Below are 24471 nucleotides of genomic sequence, written 5' to 3' on the forward strand. Positions count from 1 at the left end.
GAAACACAGTCAAGACATATATTATAAATGGAAGTTAACTCAAATTTAAAAGTAAATTCCTTGCCCTGCTACCTAGTTTAGTTGTAAAAATATTACCTTAGTGAGTTTCAGGCTTTGGGCCTTAGGCTGGGTCATGAAAGAGTATGTAAAAGGAACTTTCTGCTCTGAGATAGGTGCCCACATTGATAATCGGAAATGAGATGGGAGAGATAGATCAAACACCTTAGTGCAGTTTATCTTACCTGTTAAGAGCAGAGAACAAGAGCTGAGAATAGTCAAACAAAAATAAGTCTTTATGTAATGATCCAAGGAGATGTTACAGACCCATGGACTTTATTTACAGAAGAATACCTCATGTCATCATTCAGTGACTGAGTATTCTTACACACCTTATTTTTAACTAGCTTGATCATTTGGTTTCTAAGCCAATGACAGACCAAAGCAGTAAACACAGGAGGAAAAGGGCCTCTGCCAGTAGGCTCAGAAAAAAGAAAAGAGACAGAAAAACTATTTTAGAAATTGACCTAAGAGTTCAAAAAGCATATGGAACCATTTAATGGGGAAGGAGGTGGCCTTGTAATAAGAATACCATGCAAGTATTCCCACACCGCCCTTGGTGGTCTGCAAAGTGATTTCATATGTATTTTATGTCAACACCAGCACAATGAGGTAAGTAAAACTGTATACCTCGGAGGCATATAGTGATTTGTCAAGTGGCATACAGTGTGTTGGTGCCTAGATTTAAACAGGGCCATTTGACTCTAAGATCATGGTGTTCTCCAGCACCCCCTCAACTTCCACCCCTGGCAAAGCCAATCTCTCTGCTCAGTATAGTTAGTACAAAAGAGCCAGTTAATTCTTTAGTTACATTTTAGGAACATTTCTGCCTTAAAAGAGGTAAAGGAGAAAGCCTAACTCTTCAAAACGACATATTCCTATGTTGGCAAATCTTTTCCAGACTTACATTTGTCATAGGAACATTTTCTAGGCAAAACAGTGGAGGGGGAGGGGGGAATCTTTCCCAAAAGATCCAAACTATATGATCAATATTTCTAATTCCCAGAGATTCTAGAGCCCCCTGTTCCAAGAATCATTCTCTTATTTCTTATATTTGTTTGATAATGTTAAAGGGTAAACAGTTAAATCCCTAATGATGACACTGAAAATGAGCCCTTATTAAGCAACCCTCCCTCTTCTCCACAGAATGAATGACTTTGAAGACTTTTAGTGGGGAGTATCTTGTAGCTTTCCAAGACAGCTGGTTTTTGGCATGGGGACATGGAAAATTTATTTGGTGATCTGGCATCCATTAGCACAAGATTTCTCTGAACAGGAAAGCCCAGGAAGGCCTGGATCTTTCCAGTCAAGGATGACCCATTCGACAATCAGATTTTATTTTTTATAATTGTTTTATTTTTCTTTTTTGTTGTCTTGTTTTTCTGTCTCTCATTCTCCCACCTTGGCTGTGTCTCGCTCTGTCCTGCTTGCTGTCTCTTCCCACACCCACAGGTGAGAAGCCCCACCAATGCAGCATCTGTTGGCGCTCTTTCTCCTTAAAGGATTACCTTATCAAGCACATGGTGACACACACAGGAGTGAGGGCATACCAGTGTAGTATCTGCAACAAGCGCTTCACCCAGAAGAGCTCCCTCAATGTGCATATGCGCCTCCACCGAGGGGAGAAGTCCTATGAGTGCTACATCTGCAAAAAGAAGTTCTCCCACAAGACCCTCCTGGAGCGACATGTGGCCCTGCACAGTGCCAGCAACGGGACCCCTCCAGCGGGCACACCCCCAGGTGTCCGCGCTGGTCCCCCAGGTGTGGTGGCCTGCACAGAGGGGACCACTTACGTCTGCTCCGTCTGCCCAGCAAAGTTTGACCAAATCGAGCAGTTCAACGACCACATGAGGATGCATGTGTCTGACGGATAAGTAGTATCTTTCTCTCTTTCTTATGAACAAAACAAAACAAACAAACAAAAAGAAATAAACAAACAAAAAAGCTATGGCACTAGAATTTAAGAAATGTTTTGGTTTCGTTTTTACTTTCTGTTTTTGTTTTTGTTTCTTTTCATTTTGTACTACATGAAGAACTGTTTTTTGCCTGCTGGTACATTACATTTCCGGAGGCCGGGTGAATAATAGTTTTCCCAGTCTCCCTCGGATGGTGGCCTTAAGGCCTGGTAGTACTTCAGGAGGTCCACTGGTTGGATCTCTAGCTACTGGCCTCTAAATACAACCCTTCTTTACAAAAAAAAAAAAAAAAATCTTTTAAAAAAGTAAAAAAAAAAAAAAAAGAAAAGAAAAAAATTTTTTCACTTGTGAAGAGCACTACAAAATATATAACAAAATCTAAAAGGCCTACTGTCTTTAAGTACACCGCTTGCAGTGTTTCAGTGGACATTTTCACAATTCTGGCCGCTTGGACTTTACAGTAACCAGTTAAAACTGTGGAATATCACTTCTGGTTGAAAACCCAGAGGAAAGGCCCTGCTGTTTTCCACCTACCACGTTGTCTGATTTCATAAAAGGGCTGTGGGGGTGGCAGGGGGAAGTGGGTTCAGGAGTGTGGGAAAGAACGTGGAATGGCAGCCTTCTCCCCCAGATTCTGCCGTGTCCACACACCTGGCTCACCTCCTCCACATCCCCCCTCTCAGCAGAAGCCAGGAAGACTTGGAGAAGCAACAAGCAACAGTGGCTATCGTATTTATTCAGTGTCTTCGCTGAGCCTCAGCCTCAGCACAATCAAGAGGGACTTTCATGAAAGGCAGAAATGCAGATAAAACAAAGATATCAGAGATTTGCACCTATGTTTCTAGGTACAAGAGAAGGATTATTTCCAACAATCTTTGCAAAAAAAGAAAAAAAAAAGAAAAAAGAAAAAGTGTCAGGATATATTCTTGTGGAAGAGAAAAAGAAAGGAATGGAGGGTGGGGGGGAACAATAAAAAGTTCTCGAGGCTTTTTTAATTCAGAATTTTATAGAGGGGCAAAAGTGACGTTTACCAGATAGAATGCTGATTTTTTTAATATATTTACAACAGTATTTGTGTAAAAAAAAACAAAAAAGTAAGATTGTTAAAAGTAATTTTTTTTATTTTGGTTTTGCATACACTGCCACCAATCCCTTCTCTTTTATTTTATTTCACACACATATATATATTTTTTTGGTAAGTCAAGACTGTTAAGGTTAGCGATACTGCTTCCAGATAGAAAGAATTAAAGGCAACTAAAGTTATATTTGAAAGAGAGGAAGGTTATTTTCTTCATATTTTTTTTATTTTTCTTAATTTTTATTATTTTAAGTATTGCCTGGGTTGATGAGGGCCTCTGTAGCCCGCCCATCCCTGCTGTAATTTGAACTGCTGCTTTGTATTTTGATATGTAGTTTTTTGACTTTTAGCAAGCTTAAGTTGCTCCACTGAATATTTTCTTTCACTGATCCATCTAGAATTCTGTTCTCTTTCATGGGAGGGACTTTATCTTTTAGAAGCAGTTTTCTTGCTTCTCCAATATTTCATTGAGCTCTTATGAATCTAGAGTTTCTGTTGACTGCTTTTTTCTTTGATGAAACACTAGTAGTCTAGATGTCTTGACAAATGGGTTTGTCTCTTTTGTGGTCAGCCAGGAGGAGGACTTCACAGAGCCCATACCTCCTTCCCCCTTCAGAACCTTACAAGCACCGCTATGAGAAGCCTGTTACAAAATATGATACGTTGATGCCAAAATTACTTTCTTCCTTTCTGATGTCACCTTCTGACTCTTTCCACCATGGCTACGAGGGCTAAATAAGAAGATAATTCATTAGATGAGTTATTAATCTTTGCTTTTTGGAAAAGTCTTAGGGAAATCAACCATTTTCCTGATGCCGACATCCACCATTCAAAAGGCCACCAATCTACTGCATCTTTCCAGGTGCCACTCTCTCTTCCTAGTTGGGATTTCTCTCCTCCGTCTAATCAAGATATCATCATAGAGATTTTTCCATGGTAGATTTTTCCATGGTTTTCTATTTCCAACAAAAATAGAACTTTTTAAACCTAATAATACTCCCAAAGTGAACAACAGGCATATTTTAACATACTTAAAGGGAAAAGTCAATCTTGAAACAAAGCAAAAACACTAAACTACAACTTTAAAAAGAAAGGGGAGGATATTTTAGATTCAAAATTACTCTACATTTTAATTTAATTTTTCTTCTAATTTTCCTGTGTTTTATTTACAAAATCCATGCAGCACATGAGGGAGAATCTTCCAAGGCAAGCAACTCTATAATGACTAAATTGGTTTTATTCATATATTTTAGATATTTGTTTAACTTGGATGTTTTCCATAAGTTCTTTGTGATGTTTAGTAGAATTCGTGCAACTGGAGTATTTGTGAGTTTGGTTTGTCCTACAGTAGATATTTTGCTAGAAGTTTTAATGTAGACTTGGATGGTAAACTGGCTACTGAGAATCACCCATTATGATTTCTAAGAGGAATTCTACCAAGGAAACTGTATCTAAAACTGACCTGTAAAAGTCAATGAGAAACGGCTTCAGATATATGAAAAATCCATTTTTCTATTGCCAATTTTGCCTTTTAAAATATCAATATTGACTCTAATATTTCCATTAACCACCAATAGAGGGAGCATTAATTAACTATGCCATGGAATTGCTTGATATTTTGGAAAACAAGTCATTCAACCCATAAAATAAAAGATTAAAATTGAAGGGAAAAAATTTTAAAGGAAAATGATGTGAAATCATTCAGCATCTTTCAAATGAAAGAAGGCCAAAAGACACTTTAAAATATTTTCAATTATTTGACAGTAATAGATTAAAAAAGTGTCTTTATGCTCACCTTAGTAGTCAGAATCATAATAGCTCCAGAAAAGCTGATTTTGAGTGCTGTTTGGGTCATGTTTAGCTGACTGCTTCTCAAATCTGGGGGAGACCCATTTGCCTTAATGCTAATTTGCTGTTCTAAAAAAGGTAAGCAAGTGGGTTAAAATCCACCTTTTGTTGTAGAGCATATAAAGAAAAAACTACAAGTGACTTGAAGCCCTAATGTTCACTCTTTCCTGGTAAAGAAAGTATCTCTTTAAAAAAAAATATTGGGGGCCCCAAAAGAATTGTTAGTGAAGTGATTTAATCACCACAAAATGGACCGCCAGGTTTGGATGGCATAGACTTGTTCCCACTGTGTCTTTTCCTCCCAAACATGCAGCCTAAAATAATTGACAAATTGTTCTTTAAGAACAGGAGGAAACTAAATTGGAGTGGGAATTCTATCCTGGGGGAGCAAAGAAGCTCTGAGAGGCTATTGCTGTATGTCTGGCCTCTAAAGAGCTGCTTTCCAAATTGACCCACATTTAGAAAATAAACGAGTCTGTACCTATTTCAAAAGAATGCAGATGCTTTCAGATTGCTAACCCACAATCACAAATAAACCATCACAAATATCTCAGGCAATAGAAAAACATATTTGGCCTCAAGATCAGAGAATCATTAGGGATTCTTTAGTTTTTTTTTTGTTTGTTTGTTTGTTTGTTTGTTTTGTTTTTTGGGTTTTTTTTTTTTTTTTTTTAGTTTAAATCCTATAATTTCTTGCATTTAGACCTTGAACCTAGAATGCTATCAGTACTAAAAGAAAAGAAAATTCCTTTTAATAGCCAGGAAAAAGATAAGATTGAAGCAGATCTTCCAAATTTAAGACCTCTTAAGAGGAGTACAGGGAACAAGAACTGGCATGGAAAAGAACATTTTTTAGCAATTTATAGTTTTGAAAAGAATTTGCTGGACAAAAGAAAGGGAGAAAGTCCAAAGGGAGTGTTTATCTCAATACATTAACATATACTCTTTGAAAAATAAAATCTTCTCGAACCAAAAACATTGGTAGTATCTCAGTATAGTGGGCAATTTTTTTTTCCTATTAAATACCAATATTTGTGCATAAAAGACCCCCTAAGAATATAAAATGTAACCCTAAAAAGGAAATAATTATAACACATGGGTTCTACAATGGGGAAAAATTGGAAAACAAGCCAGCACTCCCCCCCCCCAGAAAAAAATTGAATTATTTTTTACTATATATTTTAATTGAATTGTAAACTTTCACTCCTTATAACACTTTTATAGACCTCTCCCTTCCCGAGTTCCTAATACTTTGAATTTATTTGTGTCCGGAGTATGCATAGTGAATTCCCAGCTCATTCACAGGTGCAGACCATTCCCTTCTCCTAGCCACCTTAAGAGGTCACAGTAGCTCTTAGAAAGACTTGGAGTTTCTTTATTAAGAAGTCACAGAGGTTTCATTTGTATCATCATAATATTCTATAAGAACCAAGAAAACCTTTTCAAACCTATGAACAGGGAGAATTTGTGCATTCTGATAATGAAAAACGAAGAGGCTTCCTCTGTGTTTGTGTCACTTTAAGTTCTAACACCTTGCCCCACAAATACTTCCATCATGCAAACACATAAGCACTATGTACCCTGCTCATGCCACCAAATCAGTGTTTTCTCTCATCACACAATCAAAAATGAGGTGTGTCCCTTATCAAATCCCTCAGATCCCCAGGAAAACATAATAAAGGCTCACATTGCTTACTTGTAAAGAAAACTTGGTGATGCTTCTAACACCTTTTGCCCTTAGGAAAGGGGGAAGTGAGGTAGATCTGGCTGGGCATGATAGATGTGCCCCTTCTGGAACCTTCCTCTGTTGTTTCTGAAGATGTTATTTGATTAGTTGGGGCTGGGGGCAGGGGATATATGATTCTGCAGAAAAGACATCAGATGGTGGCATCAGACATGCCTCTGCTATAGCCAGTGTATGCTGCAGACAGGGAACAAAAGGAAGGTGACATGCAGAAGCAGACACAACCTGAGATGCCCTGGGGACCGAGAACAGGAGGAGGCTCTTTCTATGTGACTTGATTCTTAAAAGAAATCTTCTAAAAGAATTTATTAATTTAGTAATGAGTTGAAGTCCAGGGTAATGGAAGCTCTGGGGAAGAGAACAAAAGAATTGCAAAATATATTCAGAATCTGACAATACTAAACCAGGAAACATCCAATAGCAAAACTAGGAAGTTTGGCAAGAGGTACTTAGAGAAATCTCTGGGTTTTTCCTTGGGTAGGGTCAACAGAGTTTCTTTTGAGTGATTTCTGACTCTGAGAAACTTCTTTACTCATTAGAAAAGAACTTTATTTAAATAATCAATTTTGTTCCCCAGAAAAAAGAAATTAAAAAATAATAATGAAAGGGAGAAAAAAATAGAACACCAGAGACAGAACCAAGTGACATAGTGACAAACAAAAGAGGGTGTACGAGAATTTCAATAGACCCCTTAAGACCACAGAGAAAGCAAAATGACCCAGTGGCCCAGGTTCCCCCTCTCAGTCTTCAGTGAATCAGAAAGCCTTGAATGGACCCAGTCACGGGGCTTTCTGAAACTAGACAGAACTTCCCAACGGGACCACCACAACCTTTTTCTCCTTTCCATGTTTTTCTAAAGAAAAGTGTTGTTTCCTTAGGTACCCAGAAAATAGATTACGTGGGGCAAACTTTCCAAAGCAATCTCTGCCGAGTGCTCTAACTACATAGGAGGACAGAAAGGGGGCACACAAAAAAAGAGGCCCTTTGGAGAGAATATATTTTTTTTATTCCCAAAGGCTTTCTGTATAACATTCTTATTTCTGATGCCATTTAAACCCCTCCAAAAGGAAAGGTTGTGGTGACTTCGTGTTCCTGTAAACACAGCATGTGGAAACTGTTAATCCAAAGCATCATTTCTAGCACTGGGTATCAAGATGATCAGCCTGACCACAATACCCCAAAGATTTTCTAAGTCTCAGAAGACCTTTTTTTCCTCCTTGAACACTGAATCCATAGTAATCAGAGGTGTATATGAGCAGATCCCAGGAAGTGACAATGAAACAGTAGTATTTTTCCATTCTTTTTAGGGCAAATAGGTAGAAGATGACTGCTGCATAGCACTAGTTCTTTTCCAGAACTAAGTGTTTCCTCCTCACTGAATGAGAGGTAAAAATGCCCTGGGTCAAAACAAGAAAAATCATCTTTCCACACCACTGAAACAGTCTGTCATTCCAGTAGCTTCTTTAGGCCCCACCTGTTGCTCCATAGACGGAATACTTTCAGACTGAAATATCTAATCTGAAGTGACCTCAGTTAAGGTATTTTCACAAGTAGCCACTTATAGTACAGAATTATTGCCTTAAGTCAGAACTCCCAGGGAAGAGGACAAAAGACACAGAAATTGGAAGACTGTGAAGAAATGGACATTTCTTACTTTTTAGTAGTTGCATTATGGCAAAAATAAGCCCTGTTCATGACTGAGGACTCTAGAAGCAGTGACTTCTTGGGAAGGCACCAAAGTTGTCCAGAGTTGGCCATTCTCAGGAAGTGGCTGGTATTTTCTCTCTACTCATTTTCATTGATAGGTCTGGACTGAATGTAAAACAAACATCATATTGCTAAATAGTGACTCCCATAAAGCATGATCACAGGTCCCTGGGATGCCGGTTTCAAATATTTTCTTAACAGGGAGAACAATCCCAACAAAAAGCTTTCTTTTTGGTGTATATCTCTCAACTCTTTTCCCTTTGGGTTTTGGAGTGCATCTGTTTTATCTGGTGGTTCTTTGTAAGTGCAAACTCTGAACTTGCACATCTTCAGTGACAGAGCATAATCTGCAGATCATGAACAAAATCTAGCCACCATCCTGAGAGTCTCAGCTTCTGGGATATCTGTTTGGGGTATAAGAGTCCCTACTTAACCCTCTTCAGATTCAGAGATTCCTTGGTTCAGAATGCCTCAATGAGAGGCTGATACACCTAAGATAGAAAAAAAAATTAACCCCATTTTCAACAGGTACCCACAACATCATTGCAGTTTATATGTAGATTCTAGTAATGAAAGGGTCTTAACTCATCCAGTGTGGCAGAGCTATTGTCCAGAATGTCTGTACATCATGCATGTGCACATGCATGTGCATATGCAATGTGAGGTGCTCTTAGTTCAAAACTATTCCACATTCATATTCTCTAGTGACAGCAAGAGAGATTTTGGAATTCCAGTTAGAAGTCAAAGGTCTAACATATCTCACATACCCGCTTCTGCTCTGTTGCCTTAGTTGGGTACATCAGTATCTGTGATGAGGCTTAAGGGCATTCTGAAGGAGCCCAACCATCAATAATTTCTATTTAGCCCTTTGAGGAGAAACTTGAAAAAAAAATGCTACACTTCTATTGGATTTACTGATGTGTGTGTGCATGTGTGTGTTTGTTTATATTTATTGTTGTCTGGGGGTGTGTGTGTACCTCTCAAAAGAAGCACACACAAGCAGAGGTCCTGGTACATAGATGCAGTTGTCCCTTCCCACCATTGTGCCCAAATTTGTGGCTCCCTTCCCAGGAAGTAGTCACCTGCCCACTCTTGCCTTTTGCAGTGTTCTGGAATTGGAAGAAATAAAAGTAGTTTGTTGACCCACAGAAAACCCACAGGGACATGCTGTTTTCCTCCAGAAGAAGGTGGAGCATAAGCACCCAACTGGGGAGCAGAACAGAGGGAGTAGCAATTGAGGGCACCTTACCAGGTCTCTTGGAGCAGGAGGGATATTGAAGTCAGGCAGGCAAGGTCCATGCAAACTTTGGCTTGAGCCATCCATGGCTCAGAGGCCTCCATTTCTTTCTTTTCTGAAACCCAATGTGTGTACACACTCACACACAAGAGCCCACATGTGCGTTTTGACTCCCAGATGAAACCTTCTTAATGCTGCCTGCATTTGCAGGATCTTGTCATCATTCACAAACTGTCTCCTGAAACCAGTGTGGCCTTTGCCAAAGTCTTTCCAAGAGTGGGTTGTTTACCATGTCTAGCAAACCAATAGACTATCAGGGGAATATTTGAGGGGAATCTCTAAGAATTGATGGCTCTTGTCCATCTCAAACATTAAAGTAGAATGTCACTCTAGTGTAATATACTGGATAAATGGACCTGGCTCTTGTAGCTGACTCTTATGGCTTGGTGGTCTGGAAACAGTCAGATTCAGTTTTTTGACTTCATGCCCTCCTTTTACTAGATGGTTTATTGTTTTTTATGACACGTAGATTATTTTTACTTTACAGATTTCAGAGGACATTTTTCTTTCCTCCTCTATTTTGGTGACTTCCCCCACCCCATGAAGTAAGGCTACTTACAATTGCAACTTTTTTGTTATTAAAAAATGTATATTGTCTTTCTATATCCAAAATAAGTCTGTGACTGTAACCACAGGTATTTCTTTTTACTGGAAAAAAAATGAGTTTTGTTTTTGTTTTTGTTTTTGTTTTTAATTAACAGTACTAGTGACTTTGTGGAAGAATATGAGTTACTATTTAGGTATGCTTACTTAAGTACAGTACACTACATTGCAGTATTTCTGAAACCTAGAAACATACACACTATATATAACAACTCTATATTGAAATATATATTACATTATATTCATTTTGACTTTTGAATCTGCCTATGATCATGAGTTGATTGACATATTATTTCTTTGCATATATCACCCGTCACCAACCTGCTGCAGTTAATCTGGTGCATTTAATAATAATCATTACTGCTCTAGTTTGCTTTTTATATTATCAGCTTCAGTATTGTCTTTAGAGGATTTTAGGATTTTTTTAAAGCTCAGACTTAGCAAAATGTAGGAAAGTGAAAACTTTTTTTTTTGGTGTGGCTAATGCAAAGAGGGTTCATATTCTAAGTGATCTTGTTGAGCTGACCCTCTCAATATCTGAAGAACAAAAGTGCATATGAATGTATCTGTGATTTTCCCCTCTAGGACTGTCATTGTCTATATTTGCTTCTAAAAATATGACCAAGGGGCTGCTCAACCTTCAATAACCTGACCAAATAACACAGGCTGCATTTCAAAGGGCTGCTCTTGTGAGAAGCACAGGACAGGGAAATGCCTAGTTGTCTCAGCTGTATTTTCAAACATTGATTTTAAATACCAGTTCCTTACTGACTACTTTCTGTTTTCAATATGCTTTCAATTATTTTAACAAGTCTTCAACATTTCCCTGGAGGTAGTTTGGCAATATAGTGTTCATCTTCCCAGGAGATTTCTTTTTAAACTAAAGCCAGACTTTGAGGAAATTTTTATTGACAGAGGTTAATATAGAGCTCAGAAATATATATCACATTTTTCAGTCTTTAGAATCCATAAAATAGTGACTCTTGGGTATCTGGCCCTCAGAATCTCCACTTGCCCAGTAAGGTGGGGATTTGGTGCCTTTCCTCTTGAACAGGCCCAACGAACTTTCAGAAGTCAGGCATCCTGTCTTCCTATATAAGAATTACTTTTAGATAGTGTTTCGAGATTAAAGAGTTCCTTCAGCTTCCCTAAGCTCTTCAACCCAATGGCTGGGAAATGTTAGAGTTGGATCAGCTTTTCATCTATCTTGGGCTCATGAGACCTGTCTAATTCCTGCCATTCTATATTCAGGACAAATCAAAACAGCTATTCATCAAACTCTTGCCTCAGACCAACATTAATGTTTCTCAGTGTGAGCATACCAATTCATTTCTTCTGTCTTCCCTCAGAGATTAATTTCTGATCCCATCCTAGCCATACCTGACCAGCCACTGTCTGCCCCTACCCTGCCCAACCTCTCCCTAGTGTCCTGAAACGCATTAAGGCACCACCCACTCTTAGTCTGCTTTGAAAGGGCGCACATTGAGTCTAAGAGTGAAATCAACAAGGGGTTCTCCATTTTCAACTAAACACATTTCTACTAGACAAATATGATTGTGAGTTGACCATTAGTGAAGCTGTTCATACTCCAGAGAGCACATACTCTCCAAATTGTATCCAATTTGTATCACCTTATTATATTTCTCTTTCCTTTTCCTAACCTGCTCTATTTTTTTTGTTTCTTTTTAAGACTACTATGAATTACCATTTGTCTCATCACTGACCCCTCAAAAACTCCAATACTAAATTCTGATCCCTGACTGTTCATTTCTCTTCCTTCCCCCTACCCATTCTGAATGTCCTTCTTGCAATGAGTTCATAAACTTGAAACTCGTAGGCAGAGTGAAACCTGTCTTCATTTTAGCTCCAGATTTTAAAAGTTGTCAATATTCTTTTGAGAGTGGGAGGACCTGAGTCACAGTTTTAAATGTCAACTGTACCAGCTGAGATCATTAATTCCTCTCACCTTCACATCTGGCCAAAGATAAAGAGAAAAGTATTTCTGTGTTTCTTTTTTAATACCACAGTTTTCAAATTCTTGATATGAGTAGACCATCTCTGAGAGAGAAAAATCACTAATGTTGACTATTTCAACCCCTGCTAATACTTAGCCAAACATCATGTCTATCAGAGACTATATTTACAGGAATCTAAAGAAAGGGGTAACATTTCAAAATAACTTTGGTAACTGTTGAAGCTCTTCTCAAACAAGTAAAGCCACTTCTACCTAAATGTATTGCAGAAAAAATTAGGAAGAATTTCTTTACTTATTACCTTTTTGAAAAAACAATTATCAGTTAGCCTAGAAATTTGAACAGTAATTTTCTTCATTATGAAAAGATCAATAAAGATTGTTAAGTGTATTTTGCAACCAGAGGTGGCTTAAACATACACTTTATATGTACTTAAAGAAAATATTAATAAGGCTGGATGGATACTCTAAGGGATGTACAGTATATACTGCCCAATTCCGAAATACTCAACCATGTAATTTTATCATTGTGCTAGATCTCATTCCAATGAATTTTAACTGTTTGATGTTCAGATCATTTTCCAGAAGACTGATACCATTCTGTGTATATCCCTTTCCAGATGCTTTTAATATCTTCTTCACAGTAGCCCTTTAACAGTCTTCCCTTTTCAGTCTGATGTCCTTGCCATGGTACCACATTGCCCCTCAGCTCATACAAAGACAAATCTTGTGACAGGTAGAGCATTGCCTGGTTTTAAATGCACAGGGCGTATAGTTTCAGGTCTTGCTTGACCCACTAATAAACAGAATCAAGATTTAATATGATAAATGTATTCTTACTTGACTTTAGGCTTGACCCAGCTTTTGTCTTAATCAAACTAATTTGTAGCATCAACTCACCATAGAGAGCAAGGAAATGAATAGAAGGTCCAAAAGACCTCCTGAGGCATCACCTAGCAGGAAAACAATGTTTCTTAAAGCCAATATTGAAGTTGCTTAAAACTATACCTTTCATTTTGGCATGTTCTTCTAATCAGTTTTATCTCTTTTCTCTTCTTTTGTTCTTTCTGACTCCTGGTATTGGTTTTTAAAGTGTTCTTTATCTAAAATACCCTATACCCTTCTTTGTAGGCATTGCTGTGTGAAGGAACAAAATATTCTTTTCTAAATTCTTAACTATTATCATGTGTATGTGTAGTAGGAAAGGATCTGGTCCTGATCGATCCCATCTGGTCCAGTTAAGCCAGGTTGCCTTTTTGACATTATTCCTTCCATTTTCCCAAGAAAACTTTCAACCCTGAGACCTGGGACTTCTCACCACAACCCCTGTGTTAGCTGCAGATTAATGTCTAAATCCCTTTTAATATTCTAGAGCTCCAAGATGTGAATTTCATATTGTTTGTGAGCCTCCTGTTTTTCCAAGCTGACACCTGTCAGGAGCACCAACAGCCCTAACATTAACTAATGCAGCAAAATAATGGTCAGAAACACTATAGTATATAGTGTTTGGGAGATTAGGGAGGGATTTTTTTCTTTTTTTTCCCCATAAAAAGCTTGCTTCTCCCCCACCCCACAATGCCTTTCAGAAAGTCTGCATCTCATTTTACAGATATTTAGTTTTAGTATTTGCAAATATAGCTTAGGAGATTGAGACTGGTAGCAAACGAGTTTATTTTCTGCACTGGACTTTAGGACAAGTGTGCACAGATAACAATTCCTTCAAAGAAAGTGAAACATGGTAAAGCAAAGGGATAATACTTCTACACATTAAAACAGTTGTTTGCTATCTCTAAACCTTGATTTAAGCATAATTATATATTTTTTAGAATTCTGAAACTGGAGGAATGTGTATTTTAGTAAAGTTTGTTTGTTGATGTATTTCTTTTCCTTTATCTTTTTCTTCTCAAGTTAGTGAAAAATTTTGATCCTTTAATTTGGTACTGTCCATGGGCATTCTAATGAATCCCCACCACCACCATAGTTATTTTCCCCTTAGCAAAAAAGCCTTCTATCTTACCATCAAGGAGTTGTTCCTCCATGAAAAATCTTTGTTTTTCTAATGACACTTGAGAACTTTGAGGACAGAAATTCTCTCTATGCTTTGAGCATAAAATAGTTAAAAACTATTCTTTGAGGAAGAAATCCTTTTTGCCCAAACTAACAGGTTTCCGGCCAAAGAATGAGAATTGATTGCAGATGAAGGTCATGCATTTTATACTACAAATCCTTCTTGTCTTCTCAAATCTTTTCTGGAATAAGGATAGAGATAAATTAATTTAATTCAATTGCCCTGCAGATGTTTCTTATTAGCAACTAGTGCAGAATACCCAGCAAAGAAAAAGAAAGGGTGCTAATAAAATGTCAAACTCGGTTGATCTATAGATTTTTATAATTATATGGATTTCTTTTATCTTAATTTCAAGACTCTGTGTGTTCATGAGGTCTGAAATAGAAACTTCCATTTATCCATTGCTTCTCATCTCACCCACCACCCAGGCACTGGAGATGGTCATAAGAGGGAGATTGTAACTGCATCACTAGTACTTCACCTGTCCACATCCCATCATCGCAGAGGAAGAAACTTTTAAGTGAGAAACTTTTTTTTTTTAAAAAAAGGAAATTTTAGTCTACATTTGAATACATACTGTTTTTCAACCCAGTTTACAAATAGGCTGATAACCTTTTAATAACCTGTCTATTGTCCTGTAATTTACATTCTTGGCTCAATCTTTAAAATAGTTGCAATTTCAATTAAGTGAGCAGAGACAAAGCAAAGAGAAGAAGCAGGACAGTGTGATGGAATCAAATTCTATACCATCCTGGATTGCTAAAGCCAGCTTTCAGGATTACCAGAGGAACTTGTTGAAACTCTTCCTTGTCATGGCTGCCTGTCATGGTATGATGATAGTTCAAAGAGTTAGTATGATAACTACACTTAATTGATTCAAGACTTCTCTGAATGCTTTAAAACTCATCTAAAAAATTTGTAGAAACCCTTGACTATTCGTATACCTAATCTGCTTTCCAGGGTACATGAGGAGCATTCAGGAAGATAACTGAAAATAATGGCTTAAATTTGAAGTAAGATTTTTCTATAAACTGAAGTGTATTTTTGTGTATTCTAGGAGAATCTTTGCAAAACAAAGATAGTTACTATACTTTTGCTATCCTTGGGACAAATCTTGATTTGGAATCACTTATAGATTTGTCGTACAAAATTCTCAAAGATATTTTCAGCAGTTCCTTAAGTCCCATTGATTTACACTTCAATTTTCCTGAGGGAACTGCTAAGCTATAAATTAAGGGTAATTTGCATATATCTAATTAAAATTGGCATTTGCACTATTGTTGAAAGAGTTGTCATTTTCAGAGTACATGAAAGGAGGGACTTTTAGTAATCCTCATCCTGTGTGGCAAACGAAGGTGAGAAGCTGATGATAGAGAAAATCAGTGATACTTTGCTGACCCCAGTATGCCATGCTCCTTTGTTTGTACAATCTATTCTAAACTGCACAGCGATTCACCTGAAACTCCCAGCACATGTGTGGGTCTAAGCAGACAAGCAGGTTCACATTCGCAGAGTAGCAATTCAGACAAAGTGAAGAGACAGAGTCAAAGGCAAACATTTCTCCAGAATCACTCATATTGTCACATCTGAAACTGATTCTAGATTCATCTTAAGCAAGAAGTAAGCTCCTTAAGAAATCCTACTATGAATGTTTTTTTTCCTTGCTAAAAAATACAAGAAGTGATACAATGCTGTATCTTCATTTTGGTGTAATAATTATCTTTCATATTTAATAGTTGTACTTTTTGCTTGAGTGTGTCATTGAGCTATTTGAACCAGTTTTCAATCCATTATCCTGAGAGGGGACTTGAGAATTTCTGTGTATGTGTGTATCTATATCTGTGTGTAGTCAGGGAAAAAAGTGAATAGAAGGGGAATGAAACAAGGGGAAAAGTGGTCAATGTAGGAAAATGAGCACTCTTAGTGCTCTCTGTGTTAGGTAAGGTGACTGTTGCCTATAACCCTTGAAGAGGAGCTGATTGCACTATTCAAAAATAAGAGCCCAGCATTGTTAAATTTAGGACCTGTTTTGGGAAACAGGAAATTTTTGTCTTTTTCTGTACCCATTTCCCTTAGTATTGGAGCCATTTGACATGATAAAAACCATTAAATAAAAACCACTACTGACCTTTGCATTAAATAGCTCTTTTCCTCTTCTAAATAATACCCCTGATTTCATTTGACTACTTCCCTTTATTTTCTGGCTATCAGCTTCATGTTTTACAGAGTAATACATAGGTTCATGCTAGTTGTTTCTCTCTTTTGAACTGAAAACAGGGACAACAAAAGAGATGATTCACAGAAGTGTAAGGTGAAGTCTGAATTTCCCACTTTTGTAGCACTGATATCTATTAGGAAGAGCTGTTTTGGGTTGAACTTTGAGTCCCTTTTTTTTTTTTTTTTTTTTTTTGCACTAAGTATGACTGACTGCACTGCACTGCACTACTGAAATGTATTTACTTGTGCTGGGAGAAAGTGTGTTAGGAAAGAAAGAGGAAAGGTATAAAATGAGAAACATCGCAAAAATGGAGGGTTATTTCCATGCTTGGTCTTAGGAGGATTAGTGAGAATCTGTGGAATTTTGCCAACCCTTGTTCAAGCCTAGAAACTGCCACACTGATAAAAACTTGTTTTCTTATTGTAAAGAAGCTGGTTTGTACAGCAAACAGAGGGTGTTCAAGAAGAAATTTACCCAATGTTGTTTCCAGCTAAGCTTTTCATTAAGAGTTGAGATAGCAAGGAAGCTGGCCATCTGAATGTGGAAGTCTTCATCACGAAGCCCTGGCTGGTGCATGTTTCAGTGTGACAGAGGGCAGTGGTACCTGCTCCTTACAATAAATAAATAACCTTGTTCACATTAGGATATCCTTTCACCCTGATACTTTTCCATCCCTGGGTGAAACCTAGATTACGCTAACCAAAGAGGAAGGTCATGCATGTGGTAGAGTCCTTTAGGATGACATAAGGGAACAGTGCAATAAACACTGAGAACAGTGAGGTGAAAGGTTTATTTTGAAACAAGCTAGGCCAACTTTAAAATTGGAGAAAGGGTTGGAGGACTGATCAGAACCAACCAGATGCTCCATCACAGACTATCCTTAGTAAGAAGAGACCTTAACAGTGCCTAAAAGTTTAGCTTTGAGGTTTCCTTTTTTTCCTAACTTTTCTTTGTTGGATTTATTTTTATTGGCTTTTTTAATCTTAGAAGCAATCAGTTTGACAGCTCTTTAGTAATTCTTAATAAAAGAATCTTTCATCACAGGAAAAGCAATAGATTGTGTGGGGAATAATGATACAAGAGTGAAGATGCTGAGGGACTCTTCCAGAACCCAGGGTGGCAGCTTTGGGAATTTTTGGTTCTGGAAGAAAAGATCACAACCTGTATTGACAGCTAACATTGAATTTCTCTGAACACTATCACATGGGAGGGCATCAATTTTGAAAACTCTCAATTGAGGCCTTCTTCCTAAAATAACAACATTGATATCTGTCTTTTTCTCTCTCCTTCTTACCATCCGTCCAAGTCTACCATTCCAAGTTAAAAAAAAAAAAATTTAAAGAAGTTGTTAGCCTTGCTGGAGATCTTTCAGAACTAACATTAGCAACCCCTTAAGAATTCAAGGCATTATCTCAGTTTTAAATAAGAAACTTTCAATTCAGAGCCCTTAACAAATACTTACTGGGTAAGCACTAAGAGGACATGACTACACCAAACCAAAGCTATGGAAAGAAATAGTTGACCTTTTAAGATAGACTCATATTAACTGTTCTAGGATACTTCTCTTGAGGTTTTGGGGAATAACTTCTTCCTTGAATCTTGCATACCCACTCCAGTTCTGTCACCAAAGATTTTAATCTCCAGAACCCAACCTTCTCTCTCACAGACAAAAGTACTACAGTAGGCTCAAGGGATATGCTTTTGGTGGTCAAGGGATACTACTTTGGTTTTCCTTCCATTCACAGTGCTATTAACAGGAGACCTTGTCACTGGAGGAGCTACTGAATTGTCTTTATGACTTAGGGTTTGGTGAGGGGTTTTAAAAAATAGAAGAAAAAATACAAGCTAGTACTTGACACTGTTCACTGTCTTTAGTAGTCATGACCTGGAGACTGATGGAGAGAAAGAAACTTCCAAGGAAGAGAGTGAACTTAATCTTTGGATCATTAGTGAAACATAAGGCAGCATGTGTGTAAGTACAGGTCGAGGCTCTGCAAGGTCAGGGCCAATAGTAGTGGCCAATGAATGCAAGTCTTGAAAAACCTGGGTCTAGGTTTTGGTGTGGTTGCTGGAGTGATTGAAATGCCCAAGCCCGTGGCAAGGAAATGCTTGGAGGCTGATCTGTTGTGATAGTGCCTTTCTTGTCGTAGCAAGTACTAGATTAATAATTTATTCACTTATGCTTTTCTGGACCATTGCCCCCAGTCTTCTGAGGAGGTCTGAAGGGATAGTATCCATTTAAGATGAAGGGATAGGATATTGCTCCTGGAATGCTGTGATTTGCTAATATTTGCACTAGATTCTAAACTCTCCTTTAAACTGGAGCAACTGAATGAGAGGAAAAACCAAGGACAATTCAAAAGTTTAAAAATACCGAAAGCAGTATTTTCTGACTAATGCCATTTCTCCCCTTCCTCTTCTCTTCTCCTTCCTCCTCCCTTTCCCCTTCTCCTCCTCATCTTCTTTCTCTTTTCCTTCTCCTTCTACTGGAAGAAAACTTCACATTTGTTGATTACCAAGCTAAATTCTTACCAATTCTTTTCCTTCTTTTATTTTTTCCTGCAATGCTCCATCAGTGTGAATCAGCCACCAATTAGGATGAGTTAGTGTAAAGAGCCTTTGCCATTACAACTTTGCTCATCAAGTGCAGGCACCCATGGCCATCCAGTTCTTAGGAGGCCAGCAAGCATGAATATTATGTCAACAGCTGAGCGGACACGTATTTGGTCAGAAAACATTGGGGCCTATAACTCATCCTAAAAGATGCTCATAAAGAAGGAAACCAATGTGTCAAAGCAAACAGATGAAGGTAGTGCCTAAGGTTTGGCCATTTTCCCCCTCTGTGTTCTTTCCCATCTTACTACAGTGCCCTCTCTATCACAGTTAGTTTCATCTCATATGTATTACCAGAAAAATTCTTTGGTTCCTTGGTTTCTCTCTTTATCAGTGGGCTGGGAACTCCTCCAAAATTAAAAAGAAATAGCATTAGCAGCTCCCCATGACCAGCCAGTTTCTCAAATACTATCCACCTGGTCTCATTGAGCAGTGGATATCTCAGCTAAGATGACTTGGAAGCTTTGACAGGCTCAACCACCTGTCTACTTTATTTTCATTTCTATTTGAATTTTGAATGAGGCTATGGAAGGGTGGGAATCATGGAAAAGGTTTGGAGACTGCAATTCTAGGGCATAGCGTGTCAGGAGTTTATATTATCCAAAATATATCCTTCTATACCTGTTTTTGGTTTAATCTGTTGCCCTGATTATCATTTCTATTACATTTGTGGTTATTTTTGTAAGATTAGAGTCCATTTACTATGTCTATTTGAGTACTTTTTTTTTCTATTTTCCCCACATGGATGCAGTACCAACCTGTTAATGAAATATCTTTTTATTATATTATTAATATGTAATTCTACTGTAGACCAAAAATATAAAAACAAAATTGTTCATTTTAAAGATATAAATAACTAATGAGTAAGAGATTAGGATTGAAAGAAAAGACAGAAGAGCAGTGGTCAACTATGTTGAGTTAGAAATCTAAGAGTAGCCTTACCTATTTTTTAAACAGTGCTTGCCAATCATACCATAGTTGGGATTATATTATCTTGGCTTCTTCATGCTTATGTTCTATAATTTCTTGTTTGTTTGTCTGTTTTCTTTGATGTAATTGAGGTTGTACATCATGCTATTTTTGGCAATGCCTGATTTTATTATATTGTACTTTTATCAAGTCATTTCTTTTAGAAGAATGAGGGGAAACATTTTATTTCTTCTTTAATTTAAAATTTGTTTAATGCACTGGAAATAAAATTGGACACATTTCACTGTTTAAAAATCAGAAACAAAACAAAACAAAACCATGAAGAAAAAATTAGCAAGCAAATAAGCAACAGGGGGAAAAGTATCCAAAAAAATCTGTTCGTACTGAATACGCATACGAACTGCATCCCACATGAATGCAGTAAATATCATCAAGAAAGAAAACCACATAGTCTAAACTACAATGCTAAAAATATTAAAGGAACCTGGGTTCAATGGGAGTGGAGAAAATAGGGCATTCCTTTGCAATCAGAAATCTTGTCATTGTTCCAGTTAATACCTGAACAGGTTAAATGTGGAAAAGATTATGAAGGAAATAACCTCAGCCTTCCTCATACCACTGAAGTTCTGAGTTACTTTTTATCATAGGCTTCAGCTCCATTTTGAGAAGAAAACAACACACACACGCACACATACACATACAATGTGTGATAAAGTATTTTGTATGTATGTGTACCATACACCTATGGACACACTTCAGTCCTTTGACTGCCTATGTGCTACCTCACGCATTTCTCTTTTGTGAGGATTTTGCAGAGGAAGGTCCTGCAACATGGGAGACCATTAATGACTCATTGAGCATTGACATATGCTAAAGATGTTCTTGATCCAGCCTGATCTTCTTCAGCGTTCCCCAATACCAACAGGGCTGGTTAACCCATATGAATGTGCCGTGGAAGGAAGGACAGAGGTATTTCTCTTAATCTACCACCTACAACATTTGTTTAATGTTTGCTGGGTTTTTCTGGGTTTTGTTTTGTTTTTGAATAGGGGTGGGAGTGGATGTAACTTCACAATCTTAATACAGTAAATGTTTTGCATCTTCCATGTTTTATGCAAAAACAGACATTTAAATCAATAAATAATTGTGCCCTAGACTGAAAGTTAATGTTTAGGAGAGGAAAATAATTGTTGGAATTTTTTCTACATTTTTTTGTGAAGAATCTTTTTTGGAAAGGAAGGATACATATTTTTGTTGTGTAATATTTTCTATTTTTGAATGCATTTTATTGGTACAAGACTGTTTTTTTGGTGAAGACATTATTTAAAAAAAAAAAAAGAAAAAAACTAATCGAAAAGTTTGCCCTTAAGGATATGCTGCAGTTTTGAGGTTAAAAAAAAATAACTGATTCAAGATGCGTGTTAAAAGTTGGGATTATATTGTTGTTTTTTGTAATTGTTACAAGAAGAAGTTTGTACCCACTGCTGTTTATTTTGTTTCAGATGAGTAAGTAAAGGGATTGTTCTTGTTTTATTCTTTTTTTAGAGAAAAAAAAGCTATTTATGAAATGTCAAAAACACTGGACTGTGAGTTTAAGTGTGGAAGCATTTACCACCCTGTGTCTTCAACCAATTATGGGAAACCCCTTTTCTCTTCCCCTCCGCCTTAGCCTTGCCAAATGAGAAAAATATAACAGCTCTCAGATGATCGAAGCCACTGAAGCCCTGCTTTAATTTTTATGGTTTGAAAAAGTTGGAAAACCAAAGTTAAATTTGTTTCTGAAATCCCACTGTCCATAGCCCTTTTTTTGTATGACATAGCCGCTTGGCTCTGCCTCTTCATCTTGGATCATTGCCTTCTTAAGGTCTGGGGCCAGCTCTGATACAAAGAGAGGCATAAAGGTGGTGAACCTGAGAGCTGAGGTCTCAGGAAGTAAAATGTGAGTGGGACCTCAGCCTCAGGAGCAGCCACGCTGTCCCATCCCCAGACGAGGCTGCCGGAGAGCGCACTGCTAACCACGCTTCTTCACCTTCTGCTTCTAAGACTCTCCTGTCACCATGGCTCTCTAGAATGGCTCTGCCTTTCTCACTAACCCACATTCCATGGATGGGAGGGGGGCAAGGATCCAAATGAAAGAAGGGTGGGTGCTGTGAAAGCACCCCTGCCCAAGGGAGGCAAGGCAAGGGACCACTCAGCACAAGGGACCTTGCCGGCTTCCCCTTTGATTCTGTAGATTGTCCATCCATCTGCTCACTGTGAAGATGAAGAGGCAGTGGGCCTTCGGTTGAACAATAGCTTTTCCATATTTTTTCAAATTGAAAAAATAATTTTTAAAAACTGTGATATTTTTTTAAAAAATCATTTGGCTGGAGGGAAGGGAAAAGGGAAACACCAAAAGCTGTAACATGATTAACTGGAGATATTTAACTGGGGCACTTTCTAGACCAAGACAAACAAATTCCTTTCTGGACCCTAAAGCAGCCAAATCTTGAGACTGTCAATGACAGAAAGCTGAAGAGAGGCCTCCATTTCTTCTCTCTGTCTCAAAATTCTCTCTTGTTCTCTTTTCCAACTTCCTTTGGACTACTGTCCCAATGGCCCTCAGCCTCCCACTTCATGTGTGCAAACACCCCCCCCACACACACACACACACACACTTGCAAAATACCATTTTTCTTAAGGATTGTGGGACCGAATAAAATCACGTGCCTTCATTTTTTCCTTTTATAGTTAGATGAACCTCTTCCTTTATACAATGTCTTTTTAATTTTTTTTTTTAATAACAGAGGTTGAAGTGTTAGTGGAGGACTTGGGCATCATTTGAGAAGTCATTTCTGTTTAGCACATTAAACACAAACATTTCAACCCTTTCACAACATTCTTTGGACATTTAGAGCATCAAGTAATCAGATACCCGATAGCCTAAATCCATTTGATTTTAGAGCAATTCCTGAAATTTCTATTTCATAAACTTTAATCTTATCAAAATGAGGCGAGCAATGGCAGGCTGCCTTGTTCTCCCGACTTGGTGCTTTTGCTTGTGGTGGGGTGGGCAGGGGGGGTGGGAGTGTGGGTATGTTTAGACAAAGGGTGCATTCCTAAGACCTTTGGTGCTGAAGGGCCTCAAGTTCCTTTCAGAGACTGTATTCGACACACTTTAAGTACACACAAATGAATGGTATCACATGCAATATTTAAATGGAGCAATGGGAGAGGCTCTTTGAAATGGGGTTTTGCATCTTTTTGTGACATTTTGATTTCTCTGGTGCCTTATTTCTACTTGATGCTGGCACTCACATACCCACAGGAAACTGACAAAGAAGTCAGCCTCGGGAGTGGGGACTATGGGTGATGCTTGAGCACGCGGGGGGCCACAAGGAGGTTGGTGTCAGTTGATGGGGAAGAAGCTAAACGGCCTTTCTTAGCTGAAGCCAACCAGGGACTGCACAAACCCATTACAGTCAGAGTTCACAATTCCAGCGTGCGCACACAACACATTCATTCTTTCTCATCTGAACTTTCCTTCCTTCTTCCTTTTCTATCTCTACCTTCTCACAAAGGTGCTGCTGCTGCTGCTGCTGCTGCTGCTAAGGTGCCCGAAGTCCAGAATGCCCAGTAATCACTCAGGCACAAGCCTGGCACTGCCACGTCAGCCCCTGGCATGAACAAACCCAGGTTTCTCTTGCTTGGGGCTGAGAACTTTCAGATTTTTCTCATCAAAAATGTTTTCCAAGGAATCAGTGGATTACAGTTATTCTGCATTGAAAATGCACTTTAAAAAAATAAATAAAAGCTCCAGACTGTTTAAAATATACAGAGGGAGCAGGGGAAAGATAACCATGTGCTAGTGTCTGAACCCAGTTCAGTTTATCTCCAGTTGAAACAGTATACACTATATTATGTATAAATGTATACACATTTCCTATATATATCCACATATATATAGTGTATATATTATACATGTATAGGTGTGTATATGTGCATATATACACACATGCACATAACAAAATCAGATGCTCATTACAAATCCAGATGCTCATTACAAAACCAGATGCTACACAAACAGCAGCAGAGGAAACAAGGTTGGACTCTTGCAACAGATCACAAAAAATAAAAACAGCTACTTGCAGTGACTTTGGTCATTTCTGTAGGTTCATAAGGAATGGATTGTAACAAAGAAAAAAGGAACAGTGTTAGTGAAAAAGGAAAAATGGGCGAAACCATCTTGATCCAATGGGAATGCAGTAATGTTCTATACCATTTCATCAGTTATTTCTTTTAGTCATGTTGATTTGATTTCAGTTCTTGGCTATTAAAAAAAAAAGTTATCAACTCAAGTGACCACAACCAACTGAACAAAACAACTACAGTCAAAGCCCTTTTCAGAGGAAGATGTCAGAAATCTCAAAACCCTTGGCCT

The 24471-nt window shown here is 38.0% G+C and overlaps 1 protein-coding gene across 47 annotated transcripts in view; it reads left to right on the forward strand.

Annotated features, from left to right (window-relative positions):
* Zbtb20 (zinc finger and BTB domain containing 20) overlaps window positions 1–24393 on the forward strand; it is an 809739-nt gene extending 785346 nt beyond the window's left edge. For all 47 annotated transcript variants that reach the window (XM_048803868.1, XM_048803910.1, XM_048803874.1 and 44 more), the window contains one exon: window positions 1510–24393. In XM_048803868.1, coding sequence (XP_048659825.1) covers window positions 1510–1931 — 422 coding nt within the window. In that variant the 3' untranslated portion in view covers window positions 1932–24393. The remainder of the gene's footprint in view (window positions 1–1509) is intronic.
* The last annotated feature ends 78 nt before the right edge of the window (window positions 24394–24471 follow it).

Source organism: Marmota marmota, unplaced genomic scaffold (genome assembly GCF_001458135.2).
Source record: "Marmota marmota marmota unplaced genomic scaffold, marMar, whole genome shotgun sequence".
Taxonomy (NCBI): domain Eukaryota; kingdom Metazoa; phylum Chordata; class Mammalia; order Rodentia; family Sciuridae; genus Marmota; species Marmota marmota.